Raw genomic sequence first — 12,634 nt, forward strand, 5'->3', positions numbered from 1 at the left:
AGTGGGATGCCGAGTGAGGGGGATCCTGAGTGAGGGCGATGCCGAGTGAGGGAGATGCGCAGTGGCAGGCCAAGATGGGCGGATCACTTGAGGTCAGGAATTCAAGACTGGCCTGGCCAACATGGTGAAACCCCGTCTCTACTAAAAATACAAAAAAAAAAAAAAAAAAAAAAAATAGCCAGGCATGTTGGCACATGCCAGTAGTCCCAGCTACTCAGAAGGCTGAAGTAGGAGAATCAAGGTGGAGGTTGTAGTAAGCCAAGATCACACCACTGCACTCCAGCAAAAAAACAAAAAAAATCCTCACATGCCTACCCAACAGCCTTCACACCCACCCAAATCCTGACTCCCTAGAGGGAGCAGGAGGGAGTCCACCTCAGCCCTCTCTGGAGCTGCCATCAGGTTCCTTGGCAACCTGCCTTCCCTACCACACCCAGCTGGCCCTGGCTGTGTCCTTGGCCCCCATGTGGAACACGGAGGTGGGGCTGGGACAGCTGAGCCCGAGTTGGGGCTGGAAGGTGGATGTCTCTTTTGGGGCAGACGGGGCCCCTGTCTCCCCTCTCCAGCCCAGGTAATCTGAGCCCAGCATTGTGTCCATCCTGGAACAGCTGACAAGGCTGTGGTCAGACAGCTGGTGGGGCTGGGCCGGGTTGGCTGGGCTGACTGGGGTGGGAGTGTAGGCTGTTATATGACACCCAGAGCCCATCTCTCTCTGCCCCAGACCTTGGAGCTGTTGTCCCACCCGTCACTGCAGAGAGCTGAGGCGCCATGCATGGGGGCCAGGGGCTGCTGCTCCTCCTGCCGCTGCTGGCTGTCTGCCTGGGTAGGACACAAAGGAATCTCAGCCTAGGGAGTCCCAGAGCTGGGGTCCACGGCCTCAGGGGATGGAGAGCCTGAGGGCTATTGGGGCCTGCCCTGGATCCAGTTCCCTGAGTCTCCACTTCACACCCCCAGGGCCTCCCCAATCTTTCCGCCTCCAAGCTCCTGCTAGGCTCACGCCTGTCTATTGCAGGGGTCCAGGGCCGGAACCAGGAGGATCGCCTGCTCGCAGACCTGATGCAAAACTACGACCCCAACCTGCGACCTGCGGAACGAGACTCGGATGTGGTCAACGTCAGCCTGAAGCTAACCCTCACCAACCTCATCTCCCTGGTAAGCCGCAGGATGGAGGAGGGGTCGGTGCACCAGGCCCTGGGACCTGCTGGGGATAGCATGGGGTGACTCCAGCCACCAAGAGGTTGGAGGGCCCCACAGGGGACAGGCTGGGGTCTGGAAAACCCCCATGATTGTGGGGGGTGTACTGTCAAGAGGCTGGGGGATGCTTGGCCCCATCGGTGGCCTGTGGGGACTGGCACTGAAGTTGGGGGCTGAGCCCTCCATACTGCACCCTTGCACCCCCAGAACGAGCGAGAGGAAGCCCTCACCACCAACGTCTGGATAGAGATGGTAAGAGGCCACCCTGCTACCCTCCTTCCATCAGGGGCCCCACCTCACCACCCCAAGGCCTCCTGAGAGTTGCCTGCCCGCTTCCTGCCTCTTCTGTCCTCTTGGGCTGGATGCCCACTCCTAGGGGTGTGGTGCAGCAGAGGGCAGAGGCCTAGCAACTGCCCCTCCCCCTGCAGCAGTGGTGCGACTATCGCCTGCGCTGGGATCCGCGAGACTACGAAGGCCTGTGGGTGCTGAGGGTGCCATCCACCATGGTGTGGCGGCCGGATATCGTGCTGGAGAACAAGTGAGGAGGGGGCGCAGGCAGGGGTGTGGGGGACAAAGAACACAGGGTCTGGGCCCAGCAGAACAAGGGGGCTCTGGGAAAAGAGAAAGATGAGCAGGGGGTGCAAATCGGGCACCTGTGCGGCTAGGGAAGAACTGGATGGAGCAGGTGCCAAGGGCAGGGCCCTGGGTATGGCCTCTGACCCCAGGGCCAGCAGACCAGACCCTACGCCAGGCTCCATTCCCTCTGGGCTGGGCTACCTGGTGGGCTGCTCCCTTCCCTGTAACATGGGGCCACTGACGGGTCCTACAGAAGCTGGTGGGAGTCAACAAGACAGGCATGAAAAGTGCCTCACTTGGGGGCTGGCACATGGTGTGGGCTTAACACGTTAATCGCTATTGTATTATTATTATTACTATTAAACAAGAGAGAGAAAGAGAAGCAGAAATTAGGAGGTGGTGCCTGAGGAAGTCTGTCTGGGGCAGGGGTGGCAGGAGGATTGCTGGGGGGACCTAGTGGTCCGGGTGGGAACCACTCAGGGGGTGACAGGCTGGTAGGGACTTGTGTCCCCAGGCCCCTATCCACATGGGGCAGAGGGGCTGGTCTGGGGCTGGGGCATCGGGGGCTGAGCCCACAGCCTCGTGGCCTGGCCTGTTCTGTGCACACAGCGTGGACGGTGTCTTCGAGGTGGCCCTCTACTGCAATGTGCTCGTGTCCCCTGACGGCTGTATCTACTGGCTGCCGCCTGCCATCTTCCGTTCCGCCTGCTCTATCTCCGTCACCTACTTCCCCTTCGACTGGCAGAACTGCTCCCTTATCTTCCAGTGAGGCCATTTATGGGGGAGGATTAAGAGAGCTGCTCTCAGAGGGCCCTGGGCAGGGGTGGGGCAAGGCCTGGGCAAGCCTTCTGGCCTTGGCTCCGGCAGCACCTAGAGGCCAAGGGCCTGGCTCCATCTCCTCTGGGCCTCTGTGCCCATCTCAGGCTAAGACGCCTGAAAGTGCCCAAGCTCTCCCTGCTAAGCCCGAGTCCCCTCACTCATCCTCCTTCACTGCCTCAGTTTCCGCGCCTGTGCCCCAAGGGGAGACATTCACACCTGGGGTGCATGGGTGAGAAGGCACACATGCACACAACATGCATGTCTGTGCACACACGAAACCACTGCACACTCCAGGCCCCCAGGGAGGCAGGGCTGTTCTGTGAGAGAGGGGCCCTGGCAGGGAACCCAGCGGAAGCATGTGTGCAACCAACCACCCCTGGGCGTCTCTGGGTCTGTTTCCTCAAACCTAAGTGTGGGGAGGAGGGCCTGAGGGAGGGTTCTCCTGTATCTTAGAGGAGCAGTCTTTCCACAAGCAAACCTGGCAGGGAGACTCCCCTCCGTAGACACAAGGGTCCTCCTTAGTTAGGCATGTATATTCTACATTGCCATCATCAGCCCCTCCTGCCAGACAGCAGTGGGAGGGACACACGCAGAGTGGCCCTGGGCCCATCAGCCAGGTGAGGGCCCTGCAGCCTCCTGGGCCTTCAACTCAATCTTCCTGACCCCAAAGAGCCCTAGGTCCCCTACTCTCCATATCTCACCACTGGGGTTTTATGGAGAACTCAGAAGCATGGGGCTGCATCTTGCTGAAGCAAAGCTTCCCACACTTGTCCCCAGATGGTCATCCCCATGCAGTCATGGCAGGTCTACCCACTCACATTTAGCCTCTTTCCTCGGTGACTCCCAGGTCCCAGACTTACAGCACCAATGAGATTGATCTGCAGCTGAGTCAGGAAGATGGCCAGACCATCGAGTGGATTTTCATTGACCCTGAGGCCTTCACAGGTAACCCCCACCCAAGGGCTCCCCAGGCAGCCTCATCCAGAGCTCCTGCTGGACCAAGCTGTGGTCAAGGCTGGACCAAGGTCAAATCCCTCCCATGTAACTCAAAATGAAAACTACAGCAAACCATAAAATATGCTTTTTAAAACATCCAACAAAGCTCTGACTTTCCTCATGATAATGACTCCAATTTTAGAAGGAGAGGCTCAAGTATCCAATCTCCCACCCCACTTCTGTCCTGCAAGGGTGCCTCCCCTGCTGGTGCTCCTTAGGGCACATGCTGCCCTTGCAGCTGGGTCACTCAGGCTGCAGGGATCTGCCTAGCCCACACTTCCTGTGCCCACTCCTGCCTGCCTGCCTGCCCGCAGAGAATGGGGAGTGGGCCATCCAGCACCGACCAGCCAAGATGCTCCTGGACCCAGCAGCACCAGCCCAGGAGGCAGGCCACCAGAAGGTGGTGTTCTACCTGCTCATCCAGCGCAAGCCCCTCTTCTACGTCATCAACATCATCGCCCCCTGCGTGCTCATCTCCTCCGTTGCCATCCTCATCTACTTCCTTCCTGCCAAGGGTACCTGAAGCCTATGGGAGAGAGCCGTCCAGTAGCACAGGGGATACCTGGGAGGCCGGGGCGGGCCCTGCCTGGGGCACAGAGTGGCATTACGACCCAGGACAGAGGCAGCGGGCTACTTCTGGGGTAAGGGTTTCCTCTGTGGGTGGGGAAGGTAGGGACCTGCTCTGAGAGCCTCTCGGTCACTGGCAGCTGGGGGCCAGAAGTGTACCGTCGCCATCAACGTGCTCCTGGCCCAGACTGTCTTCCTTTTCCTTGTGGCCAAGAAGGTGCCTGAAACCTCCCAGGCGGTGCCACTCATTAGCAAGTAAGGCTGGTCTTCATGCCCACCCGCCTACCCCACTCTCCCTTCTTGGGAGCACAATGGCCTCCTGCATTGCCCTTTTGCCCTCCATCCACCCCAGCATCCTCAATTCAGGAGGCCTGACGGGGGCAGCCACTAAGGGTGGGGGTAGCATCATGGTATGGGCTGCCAGCTCCTGCCCACCCCACCCTGACAGGTACCTGACCTTCCTCCTGGTGGTGACCATCCTCATTGTCGTGAATGCTGTGGTCGTGCTCAACGTGTCCTTGCGGTCCCCACACACACACTCCATGGCCCGAGGGGTCCGCAAGGCAAGGACCTTCCCTGCCCACTTCAACATCCTGCTGCCCACTCCCCTACACCTCCCTCTACACCTGGCCATATTCCTCACCTGTGACATTCCACAGCACACCCATCCTGGGTGTATCTTGAAGCATGGGCCAAAATCGATTACAGTAATACAGTAATGAAATTGCTTCCTAGGTGCCAGGGATATTACAAATGTTAATGTATTTCATCTTCATAAAATCCATATCATCTCCAATTACAGATGAGGACATTGAGGCGCAGAAAGGTTAAGTAACTTGCCCAAGAAAGTGCACTACGAAGTCAAAAAAGCAAGAGTCTCCCAGGGTAGTCTGATTCTAGTCTGTGATCTATAGCCCACCTGCAGCCTTCAGCTTGGGCCCTTGTTGCACATGCAGATTCCCAGGCCTGCCCCAGGCATTCTAGGCCAGAATAGCATGAGGGTTGGGGGTAGGAATCTGTGTTTGTAAAAAGTGCCCTGGTGATTCTGATGTGCACTGAAGTTTGGGGACCCAGGCTCATGTCCAGTACAGAGCTTTACCAAGGCCACATCACTGCCCTGGTATGTGCCTAGCAGCACAAGCCCTTAACACCAACTTCCTGCTTCTGCTCTGAAGCTCGGCCTGGCTGCCCTAGTGAAGCCACCCCCTCTCTAGGTGTTCCTGAGGCTCTTGCCCCAGCTGCTGAGGATGCACGTTCGCCCACTGGCCCCGGCAGCTGTGCAGGACACCCAGCCCCGGCTACAGAATGGCTCCTCGGGATGGTTGATCACAACTGGGGAGGTGGCCCTCTGCCTGCCTCGCAGTGAACTCCTCTTCCAGCAGTGGCAGCAGCAAGGGCTGGTGGCAGCAGCGCTGGAGAAGCTAGGTGAGACATTGCAGGTGTGCCTGGGGACACTCCTCCCCTGGGACTCCAGCTGGGGAGCCAGACACAGCAGATGAGTGCTGGAGAAGTGTCCAGGTCAGGGAGAGAGCAGCTGGGGTCCCTAAGGAGAGGCCATCTTCTCTGCCTGTTTCTCCTCCATTGTACTCCCAAACCTTATCCTTTCTCTTTATCAGAGAAAGGCCCGGAGTTAGAGCCGAGCCAGTTCTGTGGCAGCCTGAAGCAGGCTGCCCCAGCCATCCAGGCCTGCGTGGAAGCCTGCAACCTCATTGCCCGTGCCCGGCACCAGCAGAGTCACTTTGACAATGTAAGCTGAGTCAGGGTGGGGTGGAGTGAGTACCTGGGCTTGGACCTGTGATGGAGACAGGATGAGTGGGGTGGCCAAGATAGGGCAGTGGGATGGAAAAAGAGGAGTTTGGGAGCAGTGGCTCACATCTGTAATCCCAGCACTTTGGGAGGCCGAGGCAGGTGGATTCACCTGATGTCAGGAGTTTGAGACCAGCCTGCCAACATGGCAAAATCCTATCTCTACCAAAAATTAGCTGGGCGTGGTGGTGGGCACCTGTATTCCCAGATACTCAGGAGGCTGAGGCAGGAGAATCGCTTCAACCTGGGAGGTGGAGGTTGCAGTGAGCCGAGCCGAGATCGCACCACTGCACTCTGTCCTGGGTGAAAGAGTGAGACGTGAGACTCTGTCTCAAAAAAAAAAAAGAAAGAAAAAGGAACAGGGGCAGCGGGGATATCTCAGGGCCAGGGGACCATGGAATTAGCCACCAGTTGGGACCTGGACATAGGTAAGAAGGGCCCCAGGAAACGGAGACATGGGCCTGCTGGAAGCCCAAGGATGAGAACGGGACCCAGGGAAGACCTGGTGCCGCCGCAGGCCATCCGACACCTGACTCCCACCCTCAGGGGAATGAGGAGTGGTTCCTGGTGGGCCGAGTGCTGGACCGCGTCTGCTTCCTGGCCATGCTCTCGCTCTTCGTCTGTGGCACGGCTGGCATCTTCCTCATGGCCCACTACAACCGGGTGCCAGCCCTGCCATTCCCTGGAGATCCACGCCCCTACCTGCCCTCACCAGACTGAGCCAACCAACCACCGCGGGGCACGTGGGAGTCACACACGTGGGTCACACTGAGTCTTATCGGCCACATTCTCCTACTGAGGTCCTAAGTGTACTCTTTGGGAAGTGCCCTTCAGGGCTGTGTGAGCCAAACAGCCCTAAGAAAAGCTGGGGAAAGAGTCTGAGCTGGAGTCCGGGAGTGGCTGGGGGTGGGCTGTGGTTAGTGTGCTGCTGCGGTCAGCATGCGTGCGGGACTGGCTAGCTTGTCCTGGCACTAGCCGCTCCTCCACTCAGTGCACTCCCCTCACTTAGGCCAAGCATTACTCATTCCCATCAATCTGAAGTCCAAAGGACTGTTTTGTGTAATACCTTCGGGCTTGGGACTGGCTCCCTCTTTACAAGTTCTTCCTGAAAGAGGGCAGTCAAGAGAGGTGTGAAGAGTAGCAGCCAATGCTCTCTCCAAAGCAGGGCAGCAGCCCATGCCAGCTGGCATCTCCCCACTGTGCCTTCTGGGTACAATAAGCACCCAATTCTCAAAAGCCCCAGTGGCCTTTCCATTCATGTGCATTTTTCTACCACTGACCACAAGACAATTTCCTGAGTTTTGTAATCCTTTTTTTTTTTTAGTTTTTGATGTGTTGTTGTTGTTTTGTTTAGTTTTGAGACAGAGCCTCACTCTTGTCATGCAAGCTGGAGTGGAGTGGCATGATCACAGCTCACTGCAGCCTCAACTTCCGGGGCTCAAGCGATCCTCCTGCCTCAGTCTCCCAAGTAGCTGGCACCACAGGCATGCACCACTACACCCAGCTACTTTTAAATTTTTAGTACAGATGAGGTTTTGCTATGTTGCCTAGGTTGGTCTTGAACTCCTGAGCTCAAGTGATCCTCCCACTTGAGCCTTGGGATTACAGGCATAAGCCACTGTACCAGGCCTCCTCCTGTTTTTTTTTTTTTTTTTTTTTTGAGATGGAGTCTTGCTCTGTCCTCCAGGCTGGAGTGCAGTGGCACAATCTCGGCTCACTGCAACTTCCGCCTCCTGGGTTCAAGCGATTCTCCTGGCTCAGCCTCCTGAGTAGCTGGAATTACAGGCACACATCACCACGCCCAGCTAATTTTTTTTTTTTTGTATTTTTAGTAGAAATGGGGTTTCACCATGTTGGCCAGGCTGGTCTCGAACTCCTGACCTTGTGATCCGCCCACCTCAGCCTCCCAAAAAGTGCTGGGATTACAGGCGTGAGCCACCGCGCCAGGTCACCTGGCCTCCATTTTAATTAAGAGCTCCTCACAGCAGTATGACAAGCAAGAATCATTATTCCCCATGTTATATAGGCAAATTGAGCCTAGAGTAAGAGGGACTCCACACAACACTGGTGGCTAAACGAGGTTTGAAGTCCAGAATTCCTGACTCTGACCCAATCCGACATTCTAAGATTCTATGGCCTGAAAAACAGGCCCTTCTTCCCAAAGGATGGTTGAGACAAGAAAGAGCCAGGCAAGAAGAGTGTGGAGTTAACAGAAAGCCACTGAGCTCTTCATTCCAGGAGGAGACTTTGGCCTTCCTTGACCCCACTAATCAGGTAGTAAGGCAGTAAGCTGGGGTCTTCCTGTGGGAGAGGCAAGGTCCTGCTCTAAGATTACAGCTGGCACAAGAGTTCGGCTGGTAACCAGGGGACACCCTTGGGCAAGTCACCTATGCTCCCTGAGCCTGTTCCCTCATCGGTAAATAAGGTGCAAAAAATAATCCATTCCTGACCAGGTGTGGTGGCTCACACCTGTAATCCCAGCACCTTGAGAGGACAAGGTGGTGGACTGCTTAAGCTCAGGAGCCCAGGAACCCAGGAACCCAGCCTGGGCAACATGGGGACACCCGGTCTCTACCAAAAAATAAAAACTTAGCTGGGCGTGGTGTCCCAATTACTCGGGAGGCTGAGGTGGGGAGATCGCTTGAGCCCAGGAGGTCTAGGCTGCAGTGAGCTGTGATCATGTGACTGCACTCCAGCCTGATGACACAGTAAGAGCCTGTCTCAAAAAAAAAAAAAAAAAAATTACAAAACTAAAAAAAAAGTGAAAGTGCCACATAAAGGCCTGACAACAGGATATGATGGCAGGAGGGGACCTTGGAAATATGCCCTCCCTCCAAGCACAGGATTGCTGTCTTTGGGGTTCAATCACCAGCAAATTTATTTTATTTACTCCAGTGTGTGTCTGTGCTTGTGCATGCGCAGTGTGTTTGAAGCAAGAGCAGAGTCAGAGCCCTAGAGTCCTAGAGGAGTTAGGGAGAGTGGGGGAGAACTTTGATCAGGGAGGGAATCTGGTGACAGTGGGGTCATTTCAGCTTCCCATAAGCCCCTTACTAGCTGTGTATCTGGCACAAGTCTCTCAACCTCTCTGAAAGCCTCAGAAGGCAGAGGATTAGCTCCTTGTACACAGTAAGCACTCAAATTGGCTGCCATTACTATAGGTTACTGTCTCATGGGATCCATATAGTAACCTGAGGAGGTAGGAAGACGTATACCTCAAAGATATTCCAGGTTCAGTTCCAGACCAACACAAGAAAGCAAGTCACATGAATGTTTTTGGTTTCCCAATGCACATAAAATTTATGTTTACACTATACTGTAGACTAGCAAGAGTGCAATAGCATTGTCTAATAAAACAATATACATACCTAAATTTAAAAATACTTTATTGCTAAAAATGCTAATGATCAATCTGAGCTTTCGGTGAGTCGTACTCTTTTTGCTGGTGGAGGGTCTTGCCTCGAGGTTGATGGCTGCTGACTGGTCAGGGTGGTGGCTGCTGAAGGTTGGGGTGGCTGTGGCAATTTCTTAAAATAAGACATCAGTGAAGTTTGTCTCATCAATTGACTCTTCCTTTCATGAAAGATTTCTCTGTAGCATGCGATGCTGTTTGATAGCATTTTGCCCACAGTAGAACTTCTTTCAAAATTGGAGTCAATCCTCTCAAACCCTGCTGCTGCTTTGTCAACTAAGTTTATGTAATATTCTAAATCCTTTGTTGTCATTTCAACAATGTTCACAGCATCTTCACCAGGTGTAGATTCCATCTCAAGAAACCACTTTCTTTGCGTATCCATAAGAAACAGCTCCTTATCTGTTACAGTTTTATCATGAGATTGCAGCAATTCAGTTACATCTCTCGGCTCTACTTCTAATTCTAGTTCTCTTGCTATTTCCACCACATCTGCACTTACTTCCTCCACTGAAGTCTTGAACCCATCATAGTCATCAATGAGGGTGGGAATCAACTTCTTCCAAACCCCTGTTAACGTTGACATTTTGACCTCCTCCCATGAATCACGAATGTTTTTAATGGCATCTAAAATGGTGAATCCTTTCCAGAAGGTTTTCAATTTGCTTTGCCCAGATCCATCAGAGACATCTCTATCCATGGCAGCTAGAGCCTTATGAAACGTATTTCTCAAATAATAAGACTTGAAGGTCGAAATTACTCCTTGATCCATGGGCTGCAGAATGGATGTTGTGTTAGCGGGCATGAAAACAACATTAATCTCCTTGTATATCTCCATCAGAGCTCTTGGATGACTAGGGGCATTGTCAATGAGCAGTAATATTTTGAAAGGAATCTTCTTTTCTGAGCAGTAGGTCTCAACAGTGGGTTTAAAATACTCAGTAAACCACACTGTAAACAGATGTGCTGTCATCCGGGCTTTGCTGTTCCATTTATATAGCACAGGTAGAGTAGATTTAGTATAATTCTTAAGGGCCCTAGGATTTTCAGAATGGTAAACAAGCATTGGCTTCAACTTAAAGTCACCAGCTGCATTAGCCCCTAACAAGAGAGTCAGCCTGTCCTTTGAAGCTTTGAAGCCAGGCACTGACTTCTCCTCTCTAGCTATGAAAGTCCTAGATGGCATCTTCTTCCAACAGAAGGCTGTTTCATCTACATTGAAAATCTGTTGTTTAGTGTAGCCACCTTCATCAATGATCTTAGCTAAAGCTTCTGGATAACTTGCTGCAGCTTCTACATCAACACTAGCTGCTTCACCCTTTGCTTTTATGTTGTGGAAACGGCTTCTTTCCTTAAACCTCATGAACCAACCTCTGCTAGCTTCAAACTTTTCTTCTGCGGCTTCTACACCTCTCTCAGCTTTCATAGAGTTGAAGAGAGTTAGGGCCTTGTTCTGGATTAGGCTTTGGCTTAAGGGAATGTTGTGGCTGGTCTGATCTTCTATCCAGACCACTAAAACTTTCTCCATATCAGCAATAAGGCTGTTTCGCTTTCTTATCATTCGTGTGTTCATTGGAGTAGCACTTTTAACTTCCTTCAAGAACTTTTCCTTTGCATTTACAACTTGGCTAACTGTTTGCCGCAGGAGGCCTAGCCTTCGGCCTATCTCGGCTTTTGACATACCTTCCTCACTGAGTTTAATCATTTCTAGTTTTTGATTTAAAGTGAGAGACGTGCGACTCTTCCTTTCACTTGAGCACTTAGAGGCCATTGCAGAGTTATTAATTCGCCTAATCTCAATATTGTTGTGTCTCAGGGAATAGAGAGGCCCAAGAAGAGGGAGAAAGATGGGGAACAATCTGTGGGTGGAGCAGTCAGAACACACACAACATTAAGTTCGCGGTCTTATAAAAGACGCTGTATGTGGCACCCCAAAACAATGACAATAGCAACATCAAAGATCACTGATCATAGATCACCATAACAGACACAGAAATCATGAAAAGTTTGAAATATTTTGAGAATTACCAAAATGTAACACAGAGACACGAAGTGAACACATGCTGTTGGAAAAATGGCGCTAATACAATTGCTGGACTCAGGGCTGCCACAAACCCTCAATTTGTTTTTAGAAAGTCCTATCTGCGAAGCGCAATAAAACGAGGTATGCCATAGTATAGTGGCGCTGCCGCCAAAGGAAAGCCTCGGGAAGGTTAAGAGAGATACCGGAGAGTGCGTCCGGCACTGGAGGAGGAGGAGGGTTTTTACCAGGCAGCGAGTCCAGAGCCCACGCTGTCAACGACGCGGTGCTGCCTTTTTTCGGAGGCGCTACGGGAGGGCGCCTGGACACGCTCCCTTAGGAGAGCGAGCAGGTCACAGGACCTGGACGGCGACAAAGCTGAGACCTGAAGCCAGCTCCGCCGCTGAGGCCAACCCTCTGCGCAGCCGCCCTGGGCTGGCGTCCCGAGATAGCCGCCCCCAAGCCGGGCCTGCGCGTGGACGTTCCGCTGTGCCCCGCGCAAAACCGGAAGTACCCGGGCCTAAGGCTGAGGGACCCGGTGGAGCGGAAGTCACTCCCTGAGGCAGTGGCGACAGCCGCGGCGAGAGGATGAACAACAAGTTCGACGCGTGAGTGGCTCGTGGCCGCCCCCGGGGCCCCTTCCCCCAACAGTTCCCCCGCGCCCGCCCCCACTGGGGCTGGGGCGGCGCAAACCCTGCGGCCCTGGCTTCCCTGCCGGGATCAGGCTGCGGCCGGACCTGGCCTGGGCTGGCGGGGAGGAGGGGGCTGGGGAGCGGTGGATCCCGGGGTCCCGGAGACCCCAGGGCCGTCCGAACCGAGGGCGAAGAGCTGAGCCCGGGGGAGGGGTGGCTGTGCCGCCCGGTAGGGGGAGATTTTCGGACGCCCCGCCCCGGTGGATGCGGATTGCCGACGACGTGGAGGGGTGGGGACCTCGGCGGTTTGGGTGTTTCCGCAGTCTGGCCGCGCTGTCTCTGAATCCAGCTTTCCCCACACACTCCCTCTCCCCTCTGAGCCTCAGTTTTCTCATCTGCAGAGTGGGGACGGTAACACCCTTTGTCGTAGAGTTTGGAGGATGCAATGAGGTAATGTGGCGGCTGCCCTCGACGCGGTGGAAGGCTGGCTTAGGAATTAGCATCTTCCTGAGACTCTTCCTACTTTCTTTCTCCTCCCACTCCCTTTCCCGTCTTCCAACACACTCGCCAAGACTTGGGTATACTTGTCGCCCTCTCTTGCCCGCTCCGGTGTCT

The 12,634-nt window shown here is 54.1% G+C and overlaps 3 protein-coding genes across 8 annotated transcripts in view; 2 read left to right on the top strand and 1 right to left on the bottom strand.

The window, feature by feature from the left end:
* Positions 1 to 14: 14 nt before the first annotated feature.
* CHRNG (cholinergic receptor nicotinic gamma subunit) lies at positions 15 to 7,078 on the top strand. Its single transcript, XM_007966659.3, has 12 exons — positions 15 to 823; positions 1,013 to 1,152; positions 1,402 to 1,446; positions 1,623 to 1,732; positions 2,380 to 2,535; positions 3,437 to 3,534; positions 3,900 to 4,100; positions 4,293 to 4,407; positions 4,601 to 4,715; positions 5,367 to 5,577; positions 5,769 to 5,899; positions 6,505 to 7,078. The coding sequence occupies exons 1-12, from the start codon at positions 769 to 771 to the stop codon at positions 6,676 to 6,678; spliced, it is 1,551 nt and encodes a 516-aa protein (XP_007964850.2). The 5' UTR covers positions 15 to 768; the 3' UTR covers positions 6,679 to 7,078.
* A 2,146-nt stretch (positions 7,079 to 9,224) lies between these two features.
* TIGD1 (tigger transposable element derived 1) lies at positions 9,225 to 11,819 on the bottom strand. The gene is made up of 2 exons (XM_038001361.2): positions 11,636 to 11,819; positions 9,225 to 11,226 (listed from the first exon to the last, which is right to left on the bottom strand). The coding sequence occupies exon 2, from the start codon at positions 11,136 to 11,138 to the stop codon at positions 9,363 to 9,365; it is 1,776 nt and encodes a 591-aa protein (XP_037857289.1). The 5' UTR covers positions 11,139 to 11,226; positions 11,636 to 11,819; the 3' UTR covers positions 9,225 to 9,362.
* Positions 11,820 to 11,869: 50 nt separating this feature from the next.
* The window catches only part of EIF4E2 (eukaryotic translation initiation factor 4E family member 2), a 32,281-nt gene continuing 31,516 nt past the window's right edge, over positions 11,870 to 12,634 (top strand). For 5 of the 6 annotated variants that reach the window (XM_007966662.3, XM_007966663.3, XM_038001366.2 and 2 more), the window contains exon 1: positions 11,870 to 11,995. In XM_007966662.3, coding sequence (XP_007964853.1) covers positions 11,976 to 11,995 — 20 coding nt within the window. In that variant the 5' untranslated portion in view covers positions 11,870 to 11,975. Of the gene's footprint in view, positions 11,996 to 12,316; positions 12,470 to 12,634 lie in introns of those variants that run through there. The other variant, XM_038001362.2, reaches the window with a different exon arrangement.

Source organism: Chlorocebus sabaeus, chromosome 10 (genome assembly GCF_047675955.1).
Source record: "Chlorocebus sabaeus isolate Y175 chromosome 10, mChlSab1.0.hap1, whole genome shotgun sequence".
NCBI lineage: Eukaryota > Metazoa > Chordata > Mammalia > Primates > Cercopithecidae > Chlorocebus > Chlorocebus sabaeus.

Bases quoted from the DNA above. Each gene is read 5' to 3' on its own strand.
- CHRNG (XM_007966659.3), top strand. From the start codon at position 769: ATGCATGGGGGCCAGGGGCTGCTGCTCCTCCTGCCGCTGCTGGCTGTC. The intron at 4,101-4,292 runs GTACCTGAAGCC...GGTCACTGGCAG, and splicing joins CTACTTCCTTCCTGCCAAGG to CTGGGGGCCAGAAGTGTACC. The intron at 4,716-5,366 runs GCAAGGACCTTC...CCCCCTCTCTAG, and splicing joins TGGCCCGAGGGGTCCGCAAG to GTGTTCCTGAGGCTCTTGCC.
- TIGD1 (XM_038001361.2), bottom strand. From the start codon at position 11,138: ATGGCCTCTAAGTGCTCAAGTGAAAGGAAGAGTCGCACGTCTCTCACT.